We start from the raw sequence: 17,150 nt of genomic DNA, 5'->3' as shown, positions 1-17,150 counted from the left end.
AACTGCAGGCATAATTCAAAAGAAAAAAGCAATAGTCTAAATTTTTGATAACATAAATTTAAAAGTAAAAATACTAAAACATGCACCTCCTATATGTATTATTTATTTATAAATTATGTACATTTTCTGTGGTACTAAATATACGCTATAAAAGTTACCCAAAATAAAATACTTTTAAAGGAGGGAGAAAAGATGAAATGCTATTAGATTTTTAAATTCAATACTGAGAGGGTGGGGAGCCCCTGAAGTTTATTAAATAAGAATCATGATAACACTTTGCTTTAGGAAAATCCATTTGGCAACTGTAAACAATGGATTTGAGTGAGTGGGAAATATGAGAAAAGAAAAAATTAGGGAGCTATTGCAATATTTCATGCAAGACAATATGAAATCCTGAAGGATGATGATGGATATGTTATTAAAATATTTGGAAGATATTTTAGAAATAGAATCAGCAAGATTTGCCATATGATTGAGTGTGTGGCATCAGAGAAAGTAAAGAGTCAAAGATGACACCAAAATTGCGAACTCGGATGACTGAAAGGATTGACAGGACTTCCAACAGAAACAGGGATGTTCAGAAGAGGGGAGATACATATATAGACGAGGGGTTTGAAAATAGATAATGTAATCATATCTTTGATCAAGCTTACAGACTATCCACACCTATTTATCCTGTATAATTTGTTATGTACCAACACAAAAAAAATGAAAAGAATATGCAGGCCACTGCCAAGAAGTACAGAGCCCTCTAAACGGTACATGATACAGTCACAAGATGATCTAAGAGGCAGAAGTAAGTGTGCTTGGAGTAGTGGAAGCTTTGTCTTCAATACTACTGGTGTAGGTCCCAGGTTGAAAATAAGTAGATGAGAGGCTTATTCCCTGAGCATAAGGGGAGTGTTCACACATGAATGGAAAGTCAGTGACAAGAAATTTGAAGTAGGACAGTCAGAAAAATAATGGGTTAAAGGGGCAGCTAATTGGCACAGAATAGTAGAGCTTTAGACCTGGAGTCGGCAGGACCTAGGTTCAAATCTGACCTCAGCTATTCCCTTCCTAGCTTGGCAAGTTATGTAACTCCATTTGTCAAGCTCTTGCCCTTCTATTTTAGAGTTGTTACTAAGTGAGTTAAGGTTTAAAAAAATAGACATTGACAGGAATTCTGGGAAGATGGCAGCATAGAAGCAGCAAGGCTCCAGACTTCTGTAAAGCCCTTCACCACCAATCAAGGACAAAGGGCTATAAGGGAACACAAAACAAAATCTGACAACAGAACAGAGCTGGGAGATCCTCCAGCTGAACCCAAATTAAAAGGTACATGAAAAAAAAAGAGAAAAAAAGCCTAAATTCTTGGATCTATCAGGTGGAAGGGGAAAGAAAGGAGGAAGATCCCAGATCCCCACCTCCACCTAATGTGCTGAGTCTCCAGCAGATCCTGGAATCTCTGGGTGGGCTGGGGCTCTAGTCCAAGGGAGTGCCTCACTGGCACAGCTGTGCCAAATTCAAGGCTCTGATCATGAACAGCAGGGAACCTGGGGGGGGGAGAAACCCAGAGAGGCTGAACATACCCTCCATCTTATGCTGCCCCCACCCCTTTCTTTCAAGGTTTTGACCTCAGGGCACTTGGAGCTGTGCAGATCAACCACATCTGGTTTAATCCTATGACTACTGCAGACAAGAAGTCTTCAGAGAGCAAGGAAGCTCCAACATACCTCCCCCACAGACTACAGTAAAAGTAGCCGAATTCACTTCTATATCTTTTACCACCAGCTGGGGAAAATCTGGCCTCAGGTTACACTAACCTAATTAATCAACAAAACAGATAAAAATCCCTCCCAGGACTGAATAGCCCAAACCCACAGGTTAAAAAAAATGATCAGAGGACCAAGATTACAGCCAATTACAGGGGAGAAAAGAGGAAAAAATATGAGTAAACAACAGAAAAAGAAAAAAGAAACCACAATCAAGAGCTTCTATCCAGAAACTGAACAAAAAGCAAATGAATCATAAGAAGATAAAGGAAAACCAATCAAAAACATAGAAACTTCAATAAAATTAACACAGGCTTTGGAAGAACTTAAAATTCAATTAGCTCAAGAACTCAAAATTCAAATAACTCAAGAACTTAGAAGACAATCAACAAAGGCTGAAGGCAATTGGGAAAAGGAAATACATGATCTAAAACAAGAAAATTATGTCTTAAAAGACCAAATTGACCAGCTGAAAAATGAAGCAAAAAAGGCAATAGATGATCTATAAAGAAAATCAGACCAGAAGGAGAAGGCTGACCAAAAAGCCAGGGATGAAATTCAGAATTTAAAAATTAGAATTCAACACCAAGAAGCAAATGTCTTCACAAGGCAGTAAGAATATATAAAAGAAAATGAAAAATTTGAGGAAAATATGAAACACCTCATTGACACAACCACAAATCTGGAAAACAGAGCTAGAAGAGACAATTTTTAAATTATTGGTATACCGGAACATCATGTCAAGAGAAAAAGCCTGGACATCATCCTACAGGAAATTATACAAAAAAGCTGCTCTGACATTCTCGAACAAGAGGGAAAAGTGGAAATTGAAAGACTCCACAGATCACCTCCTACATTTAATCAACAAGTGAAAACTTCCAGGAATATTATAGCCAAATTCAAAAACTACCAGACAAAGGAAAAAATATGACAAGCTGCTAAAAAGAATACATTCAGATACCAAGATAGGATAACACGGGATCTGGCTGCATCTGCATTGAAGGACCAGTAGGCATAGAATATAATATTCTGGAAAGCAAGAGAATTGGATCTATAACCAAGAACCAACTATCCAGCAAAACTGACTATATTCTTGCAGGGGAAAGTATCGTCATTCAATAAAATTTAAGACTTCCAAGCATTCATGAAGAAAAAAGCAGACTTAAAAGAGACTTTGCTGCCCAAACACAGAACTCAAGAGACTCACCATAAGATAATTAAGAAAGTGGGGAAAACAAAAGAAAACCAAACCTTTTCTTTATGGGACCCAATGAGTTCAACTGATTTATATCCCTATATTGTAGTACAAATTGTGGTATATGCTGGTGATGGAATACTATTGTGCTCAAAGGAATAACAAACTGAAGGAATTCCATGTGAACAGGAAAGACCTCCAGGAATTGAAGCAGAGTGAAAGGAGCAGAGCCAGAAGAACATTGTACACAGAGACTGATATACTGTGGTAAAATCGAATGTAATGGACTTCTGTACTAGCAGCAATGCAATGACCCAGGACAATTCTGAGTACTTATGGAAAAGAATATTACCCACATTCAGAGGAAGAACTATAGGAGATGAAACAGAAGAAAAACAACTGCTTTAACACATGGGTTGATGAGGACATGATTGGGGATGTAGACCAGAAAAGACCACATCAATGCAACTAACAATAATATGAAAATAGGTCTTGATAGATTACACATGTTAAAACCAGTGGAAATGTGTGTCAGCTATGGGTGGGGCAGCTCAGGGGGGGGGGGAATGGGAAAGTAAGAACATGAATCATGTAACCATGGCAAATTTTTCTAAAAAATAAAAAAAATTTAAAAAGAAAAGAAGATATGGGTAACTCTAAAAACTGTTATTATCAACAGGGTATCTAGAAGAAGTATACTTAGAGGGAACAGGGACAAACTGTATAAGATGAAATGTCAAGATATATGTGATATATATATATATATATATATGTATGTATAAATATATATAAAAGGAGAGGTAAAAAAGTAGATAATATCAAGAGAAAGGGGAAAACAGACAAAATGGAGTGAATTTATATTTCATAAAGAAGTGCCTGGGGTGAACAGGAGAGGAGTCTAATACAATGGAAGGGTAAAGAGGTTGGAGCATATATTAACAAATTAGGGAGGGCAGAGGTTAATGAATTGGGCATGAAACTTAAAAAGCTAGAAAAAGAACAAATTAAAAATCTGCAGATGAAAACTAAATTAGAAATACTAAAAATCAAAGGAGAAATTAATAAAATTGAAAGTAAAAGAACTATTGAATTAATAAATAAAATTAGAAGTTGGTACTTTGAAAAAATAGATAAAATAGACAAAGTACTGGTCAATCTAATAAAAAAAAAGGAAAGAAGAAAACCAAATTAACAGTATCAAAGATTAAAAGGGAGATCTCAACTCTAATGAGGAGGAAACTAAGGCAATCATTAAAAACTATTTTGCCCAATTATATAGCAATAAATATAGCAATCTAGGAGATGTGGATGAATATTTACAAAAATATAACTTGCCTAGATTAACAGCAGAAGAAATAGAATACTTAAATAATCCCATATCAGAAAAACAAATTGAACAAGCCATCAAAGAACTCCCTAAGAAAAAATCATTAAATCGCTATGGCCTAATGGATTCACAAGTGAATTCTATCAAACATTCAAAGAACAACTAATCCCAATACTATACAAATTATTTGGCATAATAATCAAAGAAGGAGTTTTACCAAATTCCTTTAATGATACAAATATGGCACTGATTCCAAAGCCAGGCAGACAAAAGTCAGAAAGAAAACTATAGACCAATTTCCCTAATGAATATAGATGCAAAAGTCTTAAATAGAATACTAGCAAAAAAAAAAAACTCCAGAAAGTGTTCATGGGGATTATACATCATGATCAGGTGGAATTTATACAAGGAATTCAAGGATGGTTCAACTTTAGTAAAACTATCCACATAATTGACCATATCAACAAGCTAACAGACAAAAATCACGATTATCTCAATAAATGCTGAAAAAGCCTTTGACAAAATACAACACCCATTCCTATTGAAAGCAATAGAAAGTATAGGAATAGAAGGACCTTTCCTAAAAATAAAAAAATGTATATATCTAAAACCATCAAGAAGCATCATATGCAATGGGGTGAATTAGAAGTCTTCCCAATAAGATAAGGAGTGAAACAAGGATGTCCATTATCACCTTCATTATTTAACATTGTACTAGAAATACTACCTGTAGCAATTAGAGAAGAAAAAGAAATTGAAGGTATTAAAATAGGCAATGAGTAGACTGAGGTATCACTCTTTGCAGATGAGATGATGATCTACTTAAAAAAATCCAGAGAATCAACTAAAAAGCTAGTGGAAATAATCAACAACTTTAGCAAAGTGGCAGGATACAAAATAAACTCACGTAAATCATCAGCATTTCTGTATATTTCCAACACATCATAGCAGCAAGAGGTAGAAAGAGAAATGCCATTTAAAATCAGCCTAGACAATATAAAATGCTAAGGAATCTATCTACAAAAACAAACACAGGAATTATACAAACAAAACTACAAAACACTTTCTAAACAATTAAAACTAGATCTAAACAATTGGAAAAACATTTATTTCTCTTGGGTAGAATAAGCTAAAATAATAAAAATGACCATTCTACCCAAATTAATTTACTTATTTAATGCCATACCTATCAAACTACCAAGAAACTTTTTTACTGAATTAGAAAAAAAACTATAACAAAGTTAATTTGGAAGAACAAAAAATCAAGAATATGAAGGGGAATAATGAAAAAAAAGTGAATGATGGTGACCTAGCAGTACCAGATATTAAACTGTACTATAAAGCAGTGGTCATGAAAACAATATGGTACTGGCTAAGAGACAGAAGGGAGGATCAGTGGAATAGATTTGGGGTAAGTGATGTCAGCAAGGCAGTATCTGATAAAACCAAAGAGCCCAACTTTTGGGTCAAAAGTCCACCATTTGACAAACTGCTGGGGAAATTGGAAAACAATATGGGAGAGATTAGGTTTAGATCAACATCTCACACCCTACACCAAGATAAATTCAGAATGGGTGAATGACTTGAATATAAAGAAAGGTACTATAAGTACATTAGGTCAACACAGAATAGAATATTTGTCAAATCTCTGGGAAAGGAAAGATTTTAAAACCAAGCAAGAGTTAGAAAAAATTACAAAATGTAAAATAAATAATTTGGATTACATTAAATTGAAAAGGTTTTGTCCAAACAAAAACAATGTACCCAAAATTAGATGGGAAACAGCAAACTGGGAAAAAATCTTCATAACAAGTCTGACAGAGGTCTAATTACTCAAATATACAAGGTGCTAAATCAATTGTATAAAAAATCAAGCCATTCCCCAATTGATAAATGGGCAAGGGCCATGAATAGTCAAATTTCAGATAAAGAAATCAAAACTATCAATAAGCACATGAAAAAGTATTCTAAATCTCTAATAATTAGAGAAATGCAAATCAAAACAACTCTTAAGTACCATCTTACACATAGAAGATTGGCTAAAATGTCAGCAGGGGAGAGTTATAAATGTTGGAGGGTATGTGGCAACATTGGGACGTTAATGCATTGATGGTGGAGTTGTGAACTGATCCAACCATTCTGGATGGCTATGCCCAAAGAGCACTAAAAGAATGCCTGCCCTTTCATCCAGCCATACCATTGCAAGTTTTGTAGGAAATTATATGAATAATGCATTTTATATTGAACCTCACATTAAACATTTGGGCCTTAAGCAATGAATATAACATCAAACATTCCCACTGGGCTGGTAAAGAACATACCTTTCATAAAGGAAGTTGATGCTATTTTTTCTATTATCTCTTGAGTTGTTTTGGAGACTGGTGTATATGCAATAGCGAAGTCAGAATCATTAAATTTGCCTATGCGTCCAAGTTCCACAGAAGGTTGTTCTTTAAACTGAGTAACACTAATAACTTTTAACAGTAGGTACAGATGAAGAATTACACCCAAAGAGGAAAGTAATTCCTATATGCAAGACATAAAAATGAAATCAATTAGAATGTTTGCTGAATTAATTAAATGTAGTCATTAAGAGGTCCATGATTATCAAGTACCTACTCCATTCACCCTTACTTCCAAATCAAGTATTCTTAGGCAAAAGTCAATTGAAAAATAGAAATAATTCCTGTTTTCATGATGTTTATATTCTAGGACAAACACATTGACAGACATGCATAGAACAGTATAGTAATGAAGCACAGGAAGTTTTGTGTAGTGGAAAGAACCTATTTTCAGACTCAGAGGACTTAGGTAAAACTACTACCTCCATTGCTTTGCTACTTCTGTGACATTGGGCAAATAACATAATCTCTTTGTGTCTCAATTTCCTTCCCTCTAAAATGAAGAGTTTAGACTTGATGGGCTTTAAGGGCCCATTCAAGTATAAATATATTATCCTATGATTCAAGGCTTATCCTCAGACAAAAAACACATAGGCTCTATGGCTAAGAAAATACAAATAACATTTTTTCTATAATGCAATAAAGATTACAACTCACATTTATGCAGTAGTTTATGGTTTATAAAAATGCTTTTGCTTAATCTTCAGAAGTCTTTTTAAAGCCTGCTCACTTTTGATTTGCAAAAAGTAATTCTTCTGACTCTGTGTTCAGTGCACTTCATAATGCTGCTGCTCATTATCTGCTTAGGCATCCCAAATTGTAATTCTATGGACCCAGTCTCCCCTATCTCCATGACAGATGTCATCAATATTTAATAAGGAGCAATTATATTTATACTACTTGACCCCAAATAACAGAAGTAGTAGTGGGCAGAAGTCCCAAAGATTTGGATCAAAGATTTTAATTTTGGAGTAACACAATAAAAATCTTCCTAAAAATTAAAAACTAAATCATATTTTCAAAAGGTTTCAAAACAATCTTCAGTAGTCTCTACCATTGTCTTCTTTAATAGCTCATTTCTCTTAAAATTGTCTTAATGTATCTAAATGGGCGCAGCAGAGGCTATATCTACATCTTGCCATTTAAACATTTATTAAATTTGATTACAAATTTCTTTGTTGTATGACCTGAAGTTCTGTGCAATGTAGAATGATTTGATGAAATACTTAAAGATTAATTATTTACAGAGAAGCAGTATAGGATAGAGGATAGAAACTTGAACATTTGAGTTGAGCCAAATATTAGGGCCAATACTATAAGTTGTAGATGAATTGATGATCAGTATATCTCTTTACTCTCTTCAAGGGATTATTTCATTATTCTCTGGAAGTTTATGGAGAGAAGAGCCACATATGTTTTAGGGTAGGAATTTCCATAATGGAAGTGATCTGTGTTGAAGAAATCATAGCTTTAGACACACACACTCAAAGACACACACATACATGCACACACACATATGTATATGTATATATACATATATATGTATTTATATACATATATATACACCAAAATGGGGAGAACTATTTTTACTTTAGAAAAATGGACAATTTATTTCAGGGATTAAATATCCTTTATCACAGCATTTGTAAATAATCATATGGCCCCAAATCAAATAATCTACATTGGTCATTATAAATTGAGTTAATGGAGAGCTATAAAGAATGAAGAGAAGAATTCACACTATTTGGAGAAGTACGGCTTCCCATCCCAAATGCGAGGATATAGATGTTGTAATCATACCCATAAACTTTCTCTTTTCATCCTCCATTTTTTAAGGATGTTCTTATACAGAAGGGCTTGAGTTTGGTGACATATGCTTATCTCTCTTTTACTCATTTTTGACCTTTTGGTGACCAAAAAAAAAAAAAGAGAAAAAACAAAAATTATGACATAAATTTTGTGGGAGCAGAGGTATAGAAGGCTCATGGAAAAGAAAAACCTGAGTCATATTTATCCTAAAATAAAATTATTTACTCATATTTTTCTAGACCTTTCAGCAAATCAAGAAGAGAAATTACACTGAAAAAATCCTTGAAAGCATTGGTGGATTTGACATTTTCTCTAAAAAGTTAATTTTACTTTAGGACATTTTATGTGAGATAAATTTAGAGATTGAGCATTGAAAATGGGAACAGTATATTCTTTTAAATCATTGATAAAGAATTCAGAATTCACTGACTATATTTTCTCTCCTTTACGAAATAGTAAAATATTAGCTTTTCCAAAAACATTCTCAAAGGATAGCACTTATGCATTCTCTATAGCTGTTGACTAAATAAAAGAGAATAGTGGAATGTAAGTGGAATTTACTCTATGCTCTTTTGAATATCTAGTAAAATCAAAATATCCTGGACTCTGTCAACTCTTCTGTAATCCAGAGTTGTAATATATGAGGCAGAACTTGTGGCTCTGAAAGACCTAATTATTTCCTTCAAGTATGTTAAAAGTTCCCACCATATCTCTGGGAAAACATTAAGAGAATATACATGCACAGATGCCAAAATAATGGATTCAGCTCACTTTTTTTTAGGTAATAAGCTTCTTTCTATTCAAAGATTTTTGTTCTGTCTTCAGGTATTCTTGAGCTGGACTCCAAAGTCTTCTAAATCATATTAGCAACCAGAAATTAATTACATGATGAAAAGAAAATAATTTCTACTAGAAATAAAAACCCTATAACAAAACCTACAAATTTCTCTTTTGTATTAAATGAAAAACTTGTTATTCAAGGAATAAAGATGATCTATATTCTAAATTTTGGTAACATGATGCTGAGAAACATTCATAGTAAAATTTCTATATATCTCCATTTGTCTGTCATCTCTTTTCTTATTTAGCCATCTATCTGTCTATCATTTATTTATCAATCTATTTCCCAAAATTTTTGGTGTGGAAAAAGACTTTCTGGACCTCAGCAAACACCCCTCAAAGTCTCTTTAAATTCATAAAGAAGAAACAACTTGTCTAGATGTTTGCATATTCTCTGTAAAATAGAAGAGTTAAAAAGTCAAAGAAAAGTAACCAGAAATAATGAAAAATTAACTCAGTCTTGGATTAATATGCTTCAAACATATCCCTCTAAAGGCTATAGTAAATTTCATCTGATTGTCCACATTCTTCTTACTCTTTATACATTCTAAAATAGGAAGGTTCAACTAAAAACCAAAACTAAAAAAATTCAGTCACTTTCCAGATATTTTTGTCTACATGATAAATTATTTCTAACCACTTGAGCAATTTATTTTTACATTTTTTGATTCAGTAATCTTATAATGAGTAGACTTGGGCTGAGGGAATACATTTCTTTAGTTGATTATCCTCGTAGTCCATACTACCCAAAAAGGCTAAGCATTACGTGCATTTTATAAAACAAACAAGAGAAATAGAAATTAACTTACAGTCAGGAAAGATCAAGGAATCTTGAAAAATTTTTAATCCATTGGTCTCTTTAGATCTTAGAGATTCAAAGTCCTTTCCTTTACAAAATATTTTCAATGTTTGCCTATTTTGAATAGCCCTTTTCTGACTGGTTTTTGAAATAAGTTAATATCTGATTCCAGTGAGGCCAATTGATGTAATTTGAGCTATGACTTTTGGACTGTGATCCATTTTTTTTCTCCTATTGTCAGTGCAGAGAGATAGCATTTACAGATGGTGGCAGGGCATAGTATTCCACAAAGAAACACTTCACATTTTGTTCTTTGGCTCTCCCTTCCGGAATAAGGGAAAAATAGCCAAGTTCAAAGAGAGGGAGAAAAAACAGAGAATGGTGACCTCTAATTTATACACCAAAAAAAAAGTCAACAAACAAGTCAAATTAGAACTGATTTAAATGAAAACAGGATGAATGGGAAGGAAAATAAAGCAGTAATTTTTAAAAATCCATAAATCAATGTAGCATAACATATAAGATAATTCCATCTAAAGGATTAACTTCAATCAAATAATACAAAACATAATAATAGTGGATTTTTAAATGGTTCTCTCATCCACAAAACAAATTATAATATTTGCTTTACCCGATTTGAATTGCAATTATAAATCTGTGAAGGAATAGTGCTACTATAACTAACATTATTGTCATTTTATAGATGAGGGACAAGCCCAAAGTGGCAAGGTAACTTGCCTAAATTCACACAACCTATATGTCACCAGGACTTGAATTCCAGGTCTCCAAAATGAAAAATCTGGAACTCTTATTATTTTACTACTATTATCTCACAACAACCCTGCCCCTGCCCCCCACTACTATTCTACTCTCTAATGAAGTAAATGAAGAGAAAATGTTAGACCTTCACTTGGTGTGGGATCATTGTATAAACTGGAAGGATAAATCTCTTTCATCCCTACTGTTCAATTTAACAGGAAATGTTAGCCTGCAGAATCACCAAGACTTGATTCAAAAGGAATGCATAGGGCAATAAAAAAAGAGAAAGACATTAAAGGTGTAAATATAAGCAAGAAATGTGATGACATCCCTTGTAACTATAAGCAATCTTTTGGTGAGATGATTGTTTTACTTGAAAAATCCCAAGAAGCTGACAAAGTTACAGTAAATAATAACTTTACTAAAGGTGCAAAAAAAGAATAAATGCTCCCAAATCAACATTTTTTATAATAATAACAAATTCCATATGCTTTGCTGATGCTCCCTAAGAAAGGTGGAATATTTCCATCTTACACCTGAAAACCTTCCATTATGTACCATTTCCTAGATTTGAATTAATCAATCAATATTTATTAAGTTCCTACTATGTACTAGGTAGTGTGTTAAATACCAAATATTAGCTTCTTGAGAGCAAAGATGCCTTTACTTTTCAATCTGTATCCCCCAACACAGCACAGTCCTTTGAAATAGTAAGTTCTTAACAGATGCTACATTTATTCATTTATCCTCTAAAAGAGAAAAAAAGACAAAAAGGAGAGTAGTTCTACCAGACCTCAAAATTGATTAAAAATAAATAAATAGATCAATGGCATAGCAAGGAGAACCAGAAACAATGGAATTCAATGACCCAGCATTAGAAAAACATTGAAACATAAATTACAAGTAAAAACTCCTTATTTGATAAGGAAGGCTGGGAAAACTGAAAGTCTGGCAGAAATTAGGTTTAGACCAACATCTTAATCAATTTCCATAATAAATTAGAAAAAAATCAATAATTTCAATATTAAAGATCACACCATAAAAATAATTGAAATAGAAAAAGAACATATACCTTACACATAAGGAAGGAATTTTTATAATTCTTTTATAGATAATCAATTTGACATTCTAAGATTAGATGATTTTCAATTATCTATTTGTTCTTGTGTCAGTTTTGATATTTTATATTTTTGAAAGTACTCTTCTAAAATTTATTTTTGTTCTTAGTTTTGTTGGCATGTAACTGTACATAATGGGTTGTGATAATTATTTTTATTTCTTATGGTTTTGCTGTGATTTTGCCTTTTTCAGCATCCTTTTGACCCTTCAAAACTCACAAGGTCCTTTTGTCAATGATAAAGAACCAGAAGGTGACCTGACCAAAGTTTCTCCTTCTCTTCCCACTTTACCCCTTCAAAGAATTTCCTTTTCAGAGGAATGATTCATTATTTCTCCATTTTCTGAAGTTCTCCATTCTCAACTAACTAAATCCTTAAGATGTGGCCCAATTTCCTTGGGCTAGAATAGCTTCTTATGCAATTCCCATTGTGTTTTTATACTTATACCAAAGTTATGATCATTTGATTGCTTGAAACATTTATAGCTGGTGAAGTTATCAAGGTTAAAATGAGATGATTCAGTTTGACCCCCTCCTTACAATTAGAACTAACTTTGCAAATATAGAAAAGGCTACTTCTGAAGGTGATGGGTGGGTCCCACCCACCTTCATCAGTTCTTCAAATGGAGGTAAGAGGCAGAGGTATGTAAGATGACCACTTCTCAGTTAGAGTATATATTTAACTATATTGTTGCTGAGTCTTCATCTAACCCTGAAATCCTGTAGTTCTGCAAATAACCAACAAGATCCATTTGCTAACAGTTGTATTATTGGATACTATTGTGAAAGCAAAGTAAAAAATCTGAATAACAAGCAAGGAGTGAATCCTTAAAGACTGTGTTCCAAAATAATAGTCAATGTGCCACTTCTATTAAATTTGCAGAAACTCACTAACTTCAGACATTAAAACTGTGCCAAAAGATCTCACTGGGAGAAGTCTCCTAGTAGATTAAAAAATACATTGACATACCTCATTTTAAATTATCAGTCATGTTCTTAATAACTAATTCCTACAATAAAGTAACTTCCCATAAAAATTACACAAAACCATCTAATAAAGCAATTTCAATTGATAACTCATGTAACTTTCCCCTCTTGTAATTGATGGGGTTTTTTAAGCAGAAAGGAAGTAGTTTTTAAACTTTGCCATCTGGAACCAACTTTTGCTATTATAGTTTGTTCTGGATTGTACTGATTCTTTGAAAAAAATTAACCCAAAGTAATATATCCCATATTTAATTAAGGCATAACTTCATTTATTATGGCCCCAAAGGAAGAAAAACTCAAATACAAACTTGAGATTTTGGTACACTAAACAGCTTCTCCTCAGTTTACTTATAAGAAAACATTTTTGCAGTTTTTGGAGAAACAAAAATCAAACCAAGATACCAGAGGATAGATAAGACAATTTAAAGTGTATAAACTTAGGATATTAATGATGCTGTCTAATGTAGCTCAACAATTTAATGGTGGATCTTGGGATTATCTGAGAAATGAGTTTAATCAATAGGTAATTGATAATAGCATGTCTACTCAAAAAATTATAAAAACAATTACACTGTACTGGCAAAAGTAATAGAGTTCAGGATTCTGGGAAGATGGAGGCTTAGATAGATCAAATCTTTTTTTTTAATTTTAAACCCTTAACTTCTGTGTATTAACTTATAGGTGGAAGATTGGAAAGGGTAGGCAATGGGGGTCAAGTGACTTGCCCAGGGTCACACAGCTGAGAAGTGTCTGAGGCCAGATTTAAACCTAGGACCTCCTGTCTCTAGGCCTGGCTCTCAATCCACTGAGCTACTCAGCTGCCCCCGATGGATCAAATCTTAAAACATACTCACCCTTCCACACCAAGATAGAAAACAATGCACTTTGAGAAGAAAGAGGACTAAATCTAACAACAGGTCAGAGCAGGGGGACCATACTGCTAGACAGCTAAAGAGGTACACCAAGAAAAAGGCTTGAATTTGAGAAGAATATGAAACACCTCATTGATTCAACCAAGATCTGGAAAACAGAGCTAGAAGAGACAATTTAAGAATTATTGGCTTACTGGAACATCATGACAAAAGGAAAAGCCTGGACATCATCCTACAATAAATTATCAGAGAAAACTGCCCTGACATTCTCGAACAAGAGGGAAAATTGGAAATTGAAAGAATCCACAGATTACCTCCTACATTTAATCCACAATTGACAACTTCCAGGAATACTGTAGCCAAATTCAAAAATTACCAGACAAATGAAAAAAGATTACAAGATGCTAAAAAGAAATCATTCAGATACCAAGGAACCACAGTTAAGATAACATGGGATCTGGCTGCATCTACATTGAAGGACCAGGAGGCATGGAACATATTGCAGAAAGCAAGACAACTGGGTCTACAAGCAAGAATCAACTATCCATCAAAACTGACTATATTTTTGCAGGGGAAAGTATGGCCATTCAATAAAATTGAGGACTTCCCAACATTCACAAAGAAAAAACTGGACTTAAACAGAGAGTTTGCTGCCCAAACACAGAACTCAAGAGAATCACCATAAGGTAATTAAGAAAGCCTGGGGGGGTAATTTTAAAAAAATCTTTTCTTTAAGGGACCCAATAAGTTCAACCAGTTTGTATCCCTAGAAGAAAAGAAGATATTGTCAAATATTAAAATTGTTATCAACAAGGTAACTGGAAGAAGTATACTTAGAGGGAATACTGACAAATTGTATAGGATGAAATGTATATATATACAAACAGGGAAGAATAACAATACACTGGAAGGGTAAAGAGGTTGGAGTAAGGAAATATTTAATAGTTAATTGCATTGAAATGAATTTAAAGAGGGAAAAACGATTAGATCCATTGGGGCAGAGAATTGATTCGAGCCCTGTAATGAAGTAGAAGGGAAACAAATGGACTGGTAGGGAGGGAAGCAATAGTAGGGAGTGAAAGGGTCGGGGTAGGTCAAAAAGACTCTAAAGAATAATAAGAGGGGAATAAGAGTAGAGGAGGGGAGGAAGGGAGTTACAATAAGAGAGGGGACTAGGGAGGCTGATTAAAAACAAAACTGGTATAAAAGGAAATAGTGAAAGAAGAAAGGGGAGGACAAGAAGAGGGAATCAAAATGTCTGGGAATACACAGTTGATAATTATAACTCTGAATGTGAATGGGATGAACTCATCCATAAAACAGAAGCAAATAGCAGAGTGGGTTAGAAAACAAAATCCTACCATATGTTGTCCTCAAGAAACACACATGAGACAGGTATACATAGAATAAAAATGAAAGAAAGTAGCAAAATCTATTGGACTTCAACTCAGAAAAAGAAGGCAGGAGTTGCAATGAAGATTTCTGCAGAGCCAAAGTAAAAATACATCTAGTTAAAAGAGATAGAGAAGGTAATTACATCCTAATAAAAGGCAGTATAAGCAATGAAGAAATATCAGTACTCAACATGTATGCATCAGTTGGTATAGCATCCAAATTTCTAAAGGAGAAGCTAGTGGAGCTCAAGGATGAAATAGATAGCAAAACTATACTATTGGGAAACTTCAACCTTTCCCTATCTGATTAGATACATCAAACCAAAACATAAATAAAAAAGAAATAAGAGAGGTGAATGAAATCCTTGAAAAATAGTTAATTGAAATATGAACAAAAAGAAATAGGGACAAAAAGAAATATACCTTCTTTTCAGCAGCACATGGAACATTCACAAAGATAGACCATGAACTAGGGCACAGAAAAATGGCAAACAAAGCAGAAATAATAAATGCAACCATATTTGATCATAATATAATAAAAATAACTATTAGCAAAAATACATAGAGAGGCAAACCAAAAACTAATTGGAAATTAAATATTATGATTCTCCAAAATAAGTTAGTTAATGAACAAATCACAGAAAAAATTAATAATTTCATTGAAGACAATGACAATGATGGGACTTCTTACCAAAACCTATGGGATGTAGCCAAAGCAGTTCTAAGGAGAAAATTTATATCACGGAGTGCATATATTAACAAATTAGGGAGGGCAGAGATGAATGAATTGGGCATGTGTTGAAAGCTATCCAACATCTCCAGATAATCTGATAAGGATGGCATGCAACTTAAAAGACTAGAATATGAGCAAACTAAAAAGCCCCAGATGAAAACTAAATTTGAAATACTAAAAATCAAAGGAGAAATTAATAAAATCAAAAGTAAAATAACTATTGAATTAACAAATAAGATTAGAAGCTGGTACTTTGAAAAAAGAGATAAAATATAAAAAGTACTGGTCAATCTAATTAAAAAAAAGGAAAGAAGAAAACCAAATTAACAACATCAAAGATGAAAAGGGAAAACTTATCTCTAATGAAGAGGAAATTAAGGCAATCATTAAAAACTGTTTTGCCCAATTATATGGCAATAAATATAGCAATCTAGGTGATATGGATGAATATTTACAAAAATATAAATTGCCTAGATTAACAGCAGAAGAAATAGAATACTTAAATAATCCAATATCAGAAAAAGAAATTGAACAAGCCATTAAAGAACTCCCTAAGAAAAAATCGCCAGGGCCCGATCGATTCACAAGTGAATTCTATCAGACATTCAAAGAGCAACTAATCCCAATACTATACAAATTATTTGATATGGTAAGCAAAGAAGGAGTCCTACCAAATTCCTTTTATGACACAAATATGGTACTGATTCCAAAGTTAGGTAGATCAAAAACAGAGAAAGAAAACTACAGACCAATCTCCCTAATGAACATAGATGCAAAAATCTTGAACAGAATACTAGCAAAGAGACTCCAGCAAGTTATCAAGAGGATTATCCATCATGATCAGGTGGGATTTATAACAGGAATGCAAGGATGGTTCAACATTAGGAAAACCATCCACATAATTGACCATATCAACAATCTAACAAACAAAAATCACATGATTATCTCAATAGATACTGAAAAAGCCTTTGACAAAATACAACACCCATTCCTATTGAAAGCACTAGAAAGTATAGGAAAAGAAGAACCTTTCCTAATAATAATAAACAGTATATATCTAAAACCATCAACAAGCATAATTAGAAGCCTTCCCAATAAGATCAGAAGTGAAACAAGAATACCCAATATCACCTCTATTATTTAACATTGCATTAGAAACACT

At 33.3% G+C, this 17,150-nt stretch overlaps 1 protein-coding gene across 1 annotated transcript in view; it reads right to left on the bottom strand.

Annotated features, from left to right (window-relative positions):
* The window catches only part of LOC123246225 (ATP-binding cassette sub-family A member 9-like), a 104,585-nt gene extending 95,272 nt beyond the window's left edge, over positions 1-9,313 (bottom strand). Inside the window, 3 exon segments of the mRNA XM_044675155.1 lie at positions 6,598-6,802; positions 8,479-8,581; positions 9,259-9,313. Coding sequence (XP_044531090.1) covers positions 6,598-6,802; positions 8,479-8,574 — 301 coding nt within the window. The 5' untranslated portion in view covers positions 8,575-8,581; positions 9,259-9,313.
* Positions 9,314-17,150: the final 7,837 nt, after the last annotated feature.

This window comes from Gracilinanus agilis, chromosome 4 (assembly GCF_016433145.1).
Source record: "Gracilinanus agilis isolate LMUSP501 chromosome 4, AgileGrace, whole genome shotgun sequence".
Classification (NCBI taxonomy): domain Eukaryota; kingdom Metazoa; phylum Chordata; class Mammalia; order Didelphimorphia; family Didelphidae; genus Gracilinanus; species Gracilinanus agilis.
This window is presented reverse-complemented; position numbering and strand designations above follow the sequence as displayed.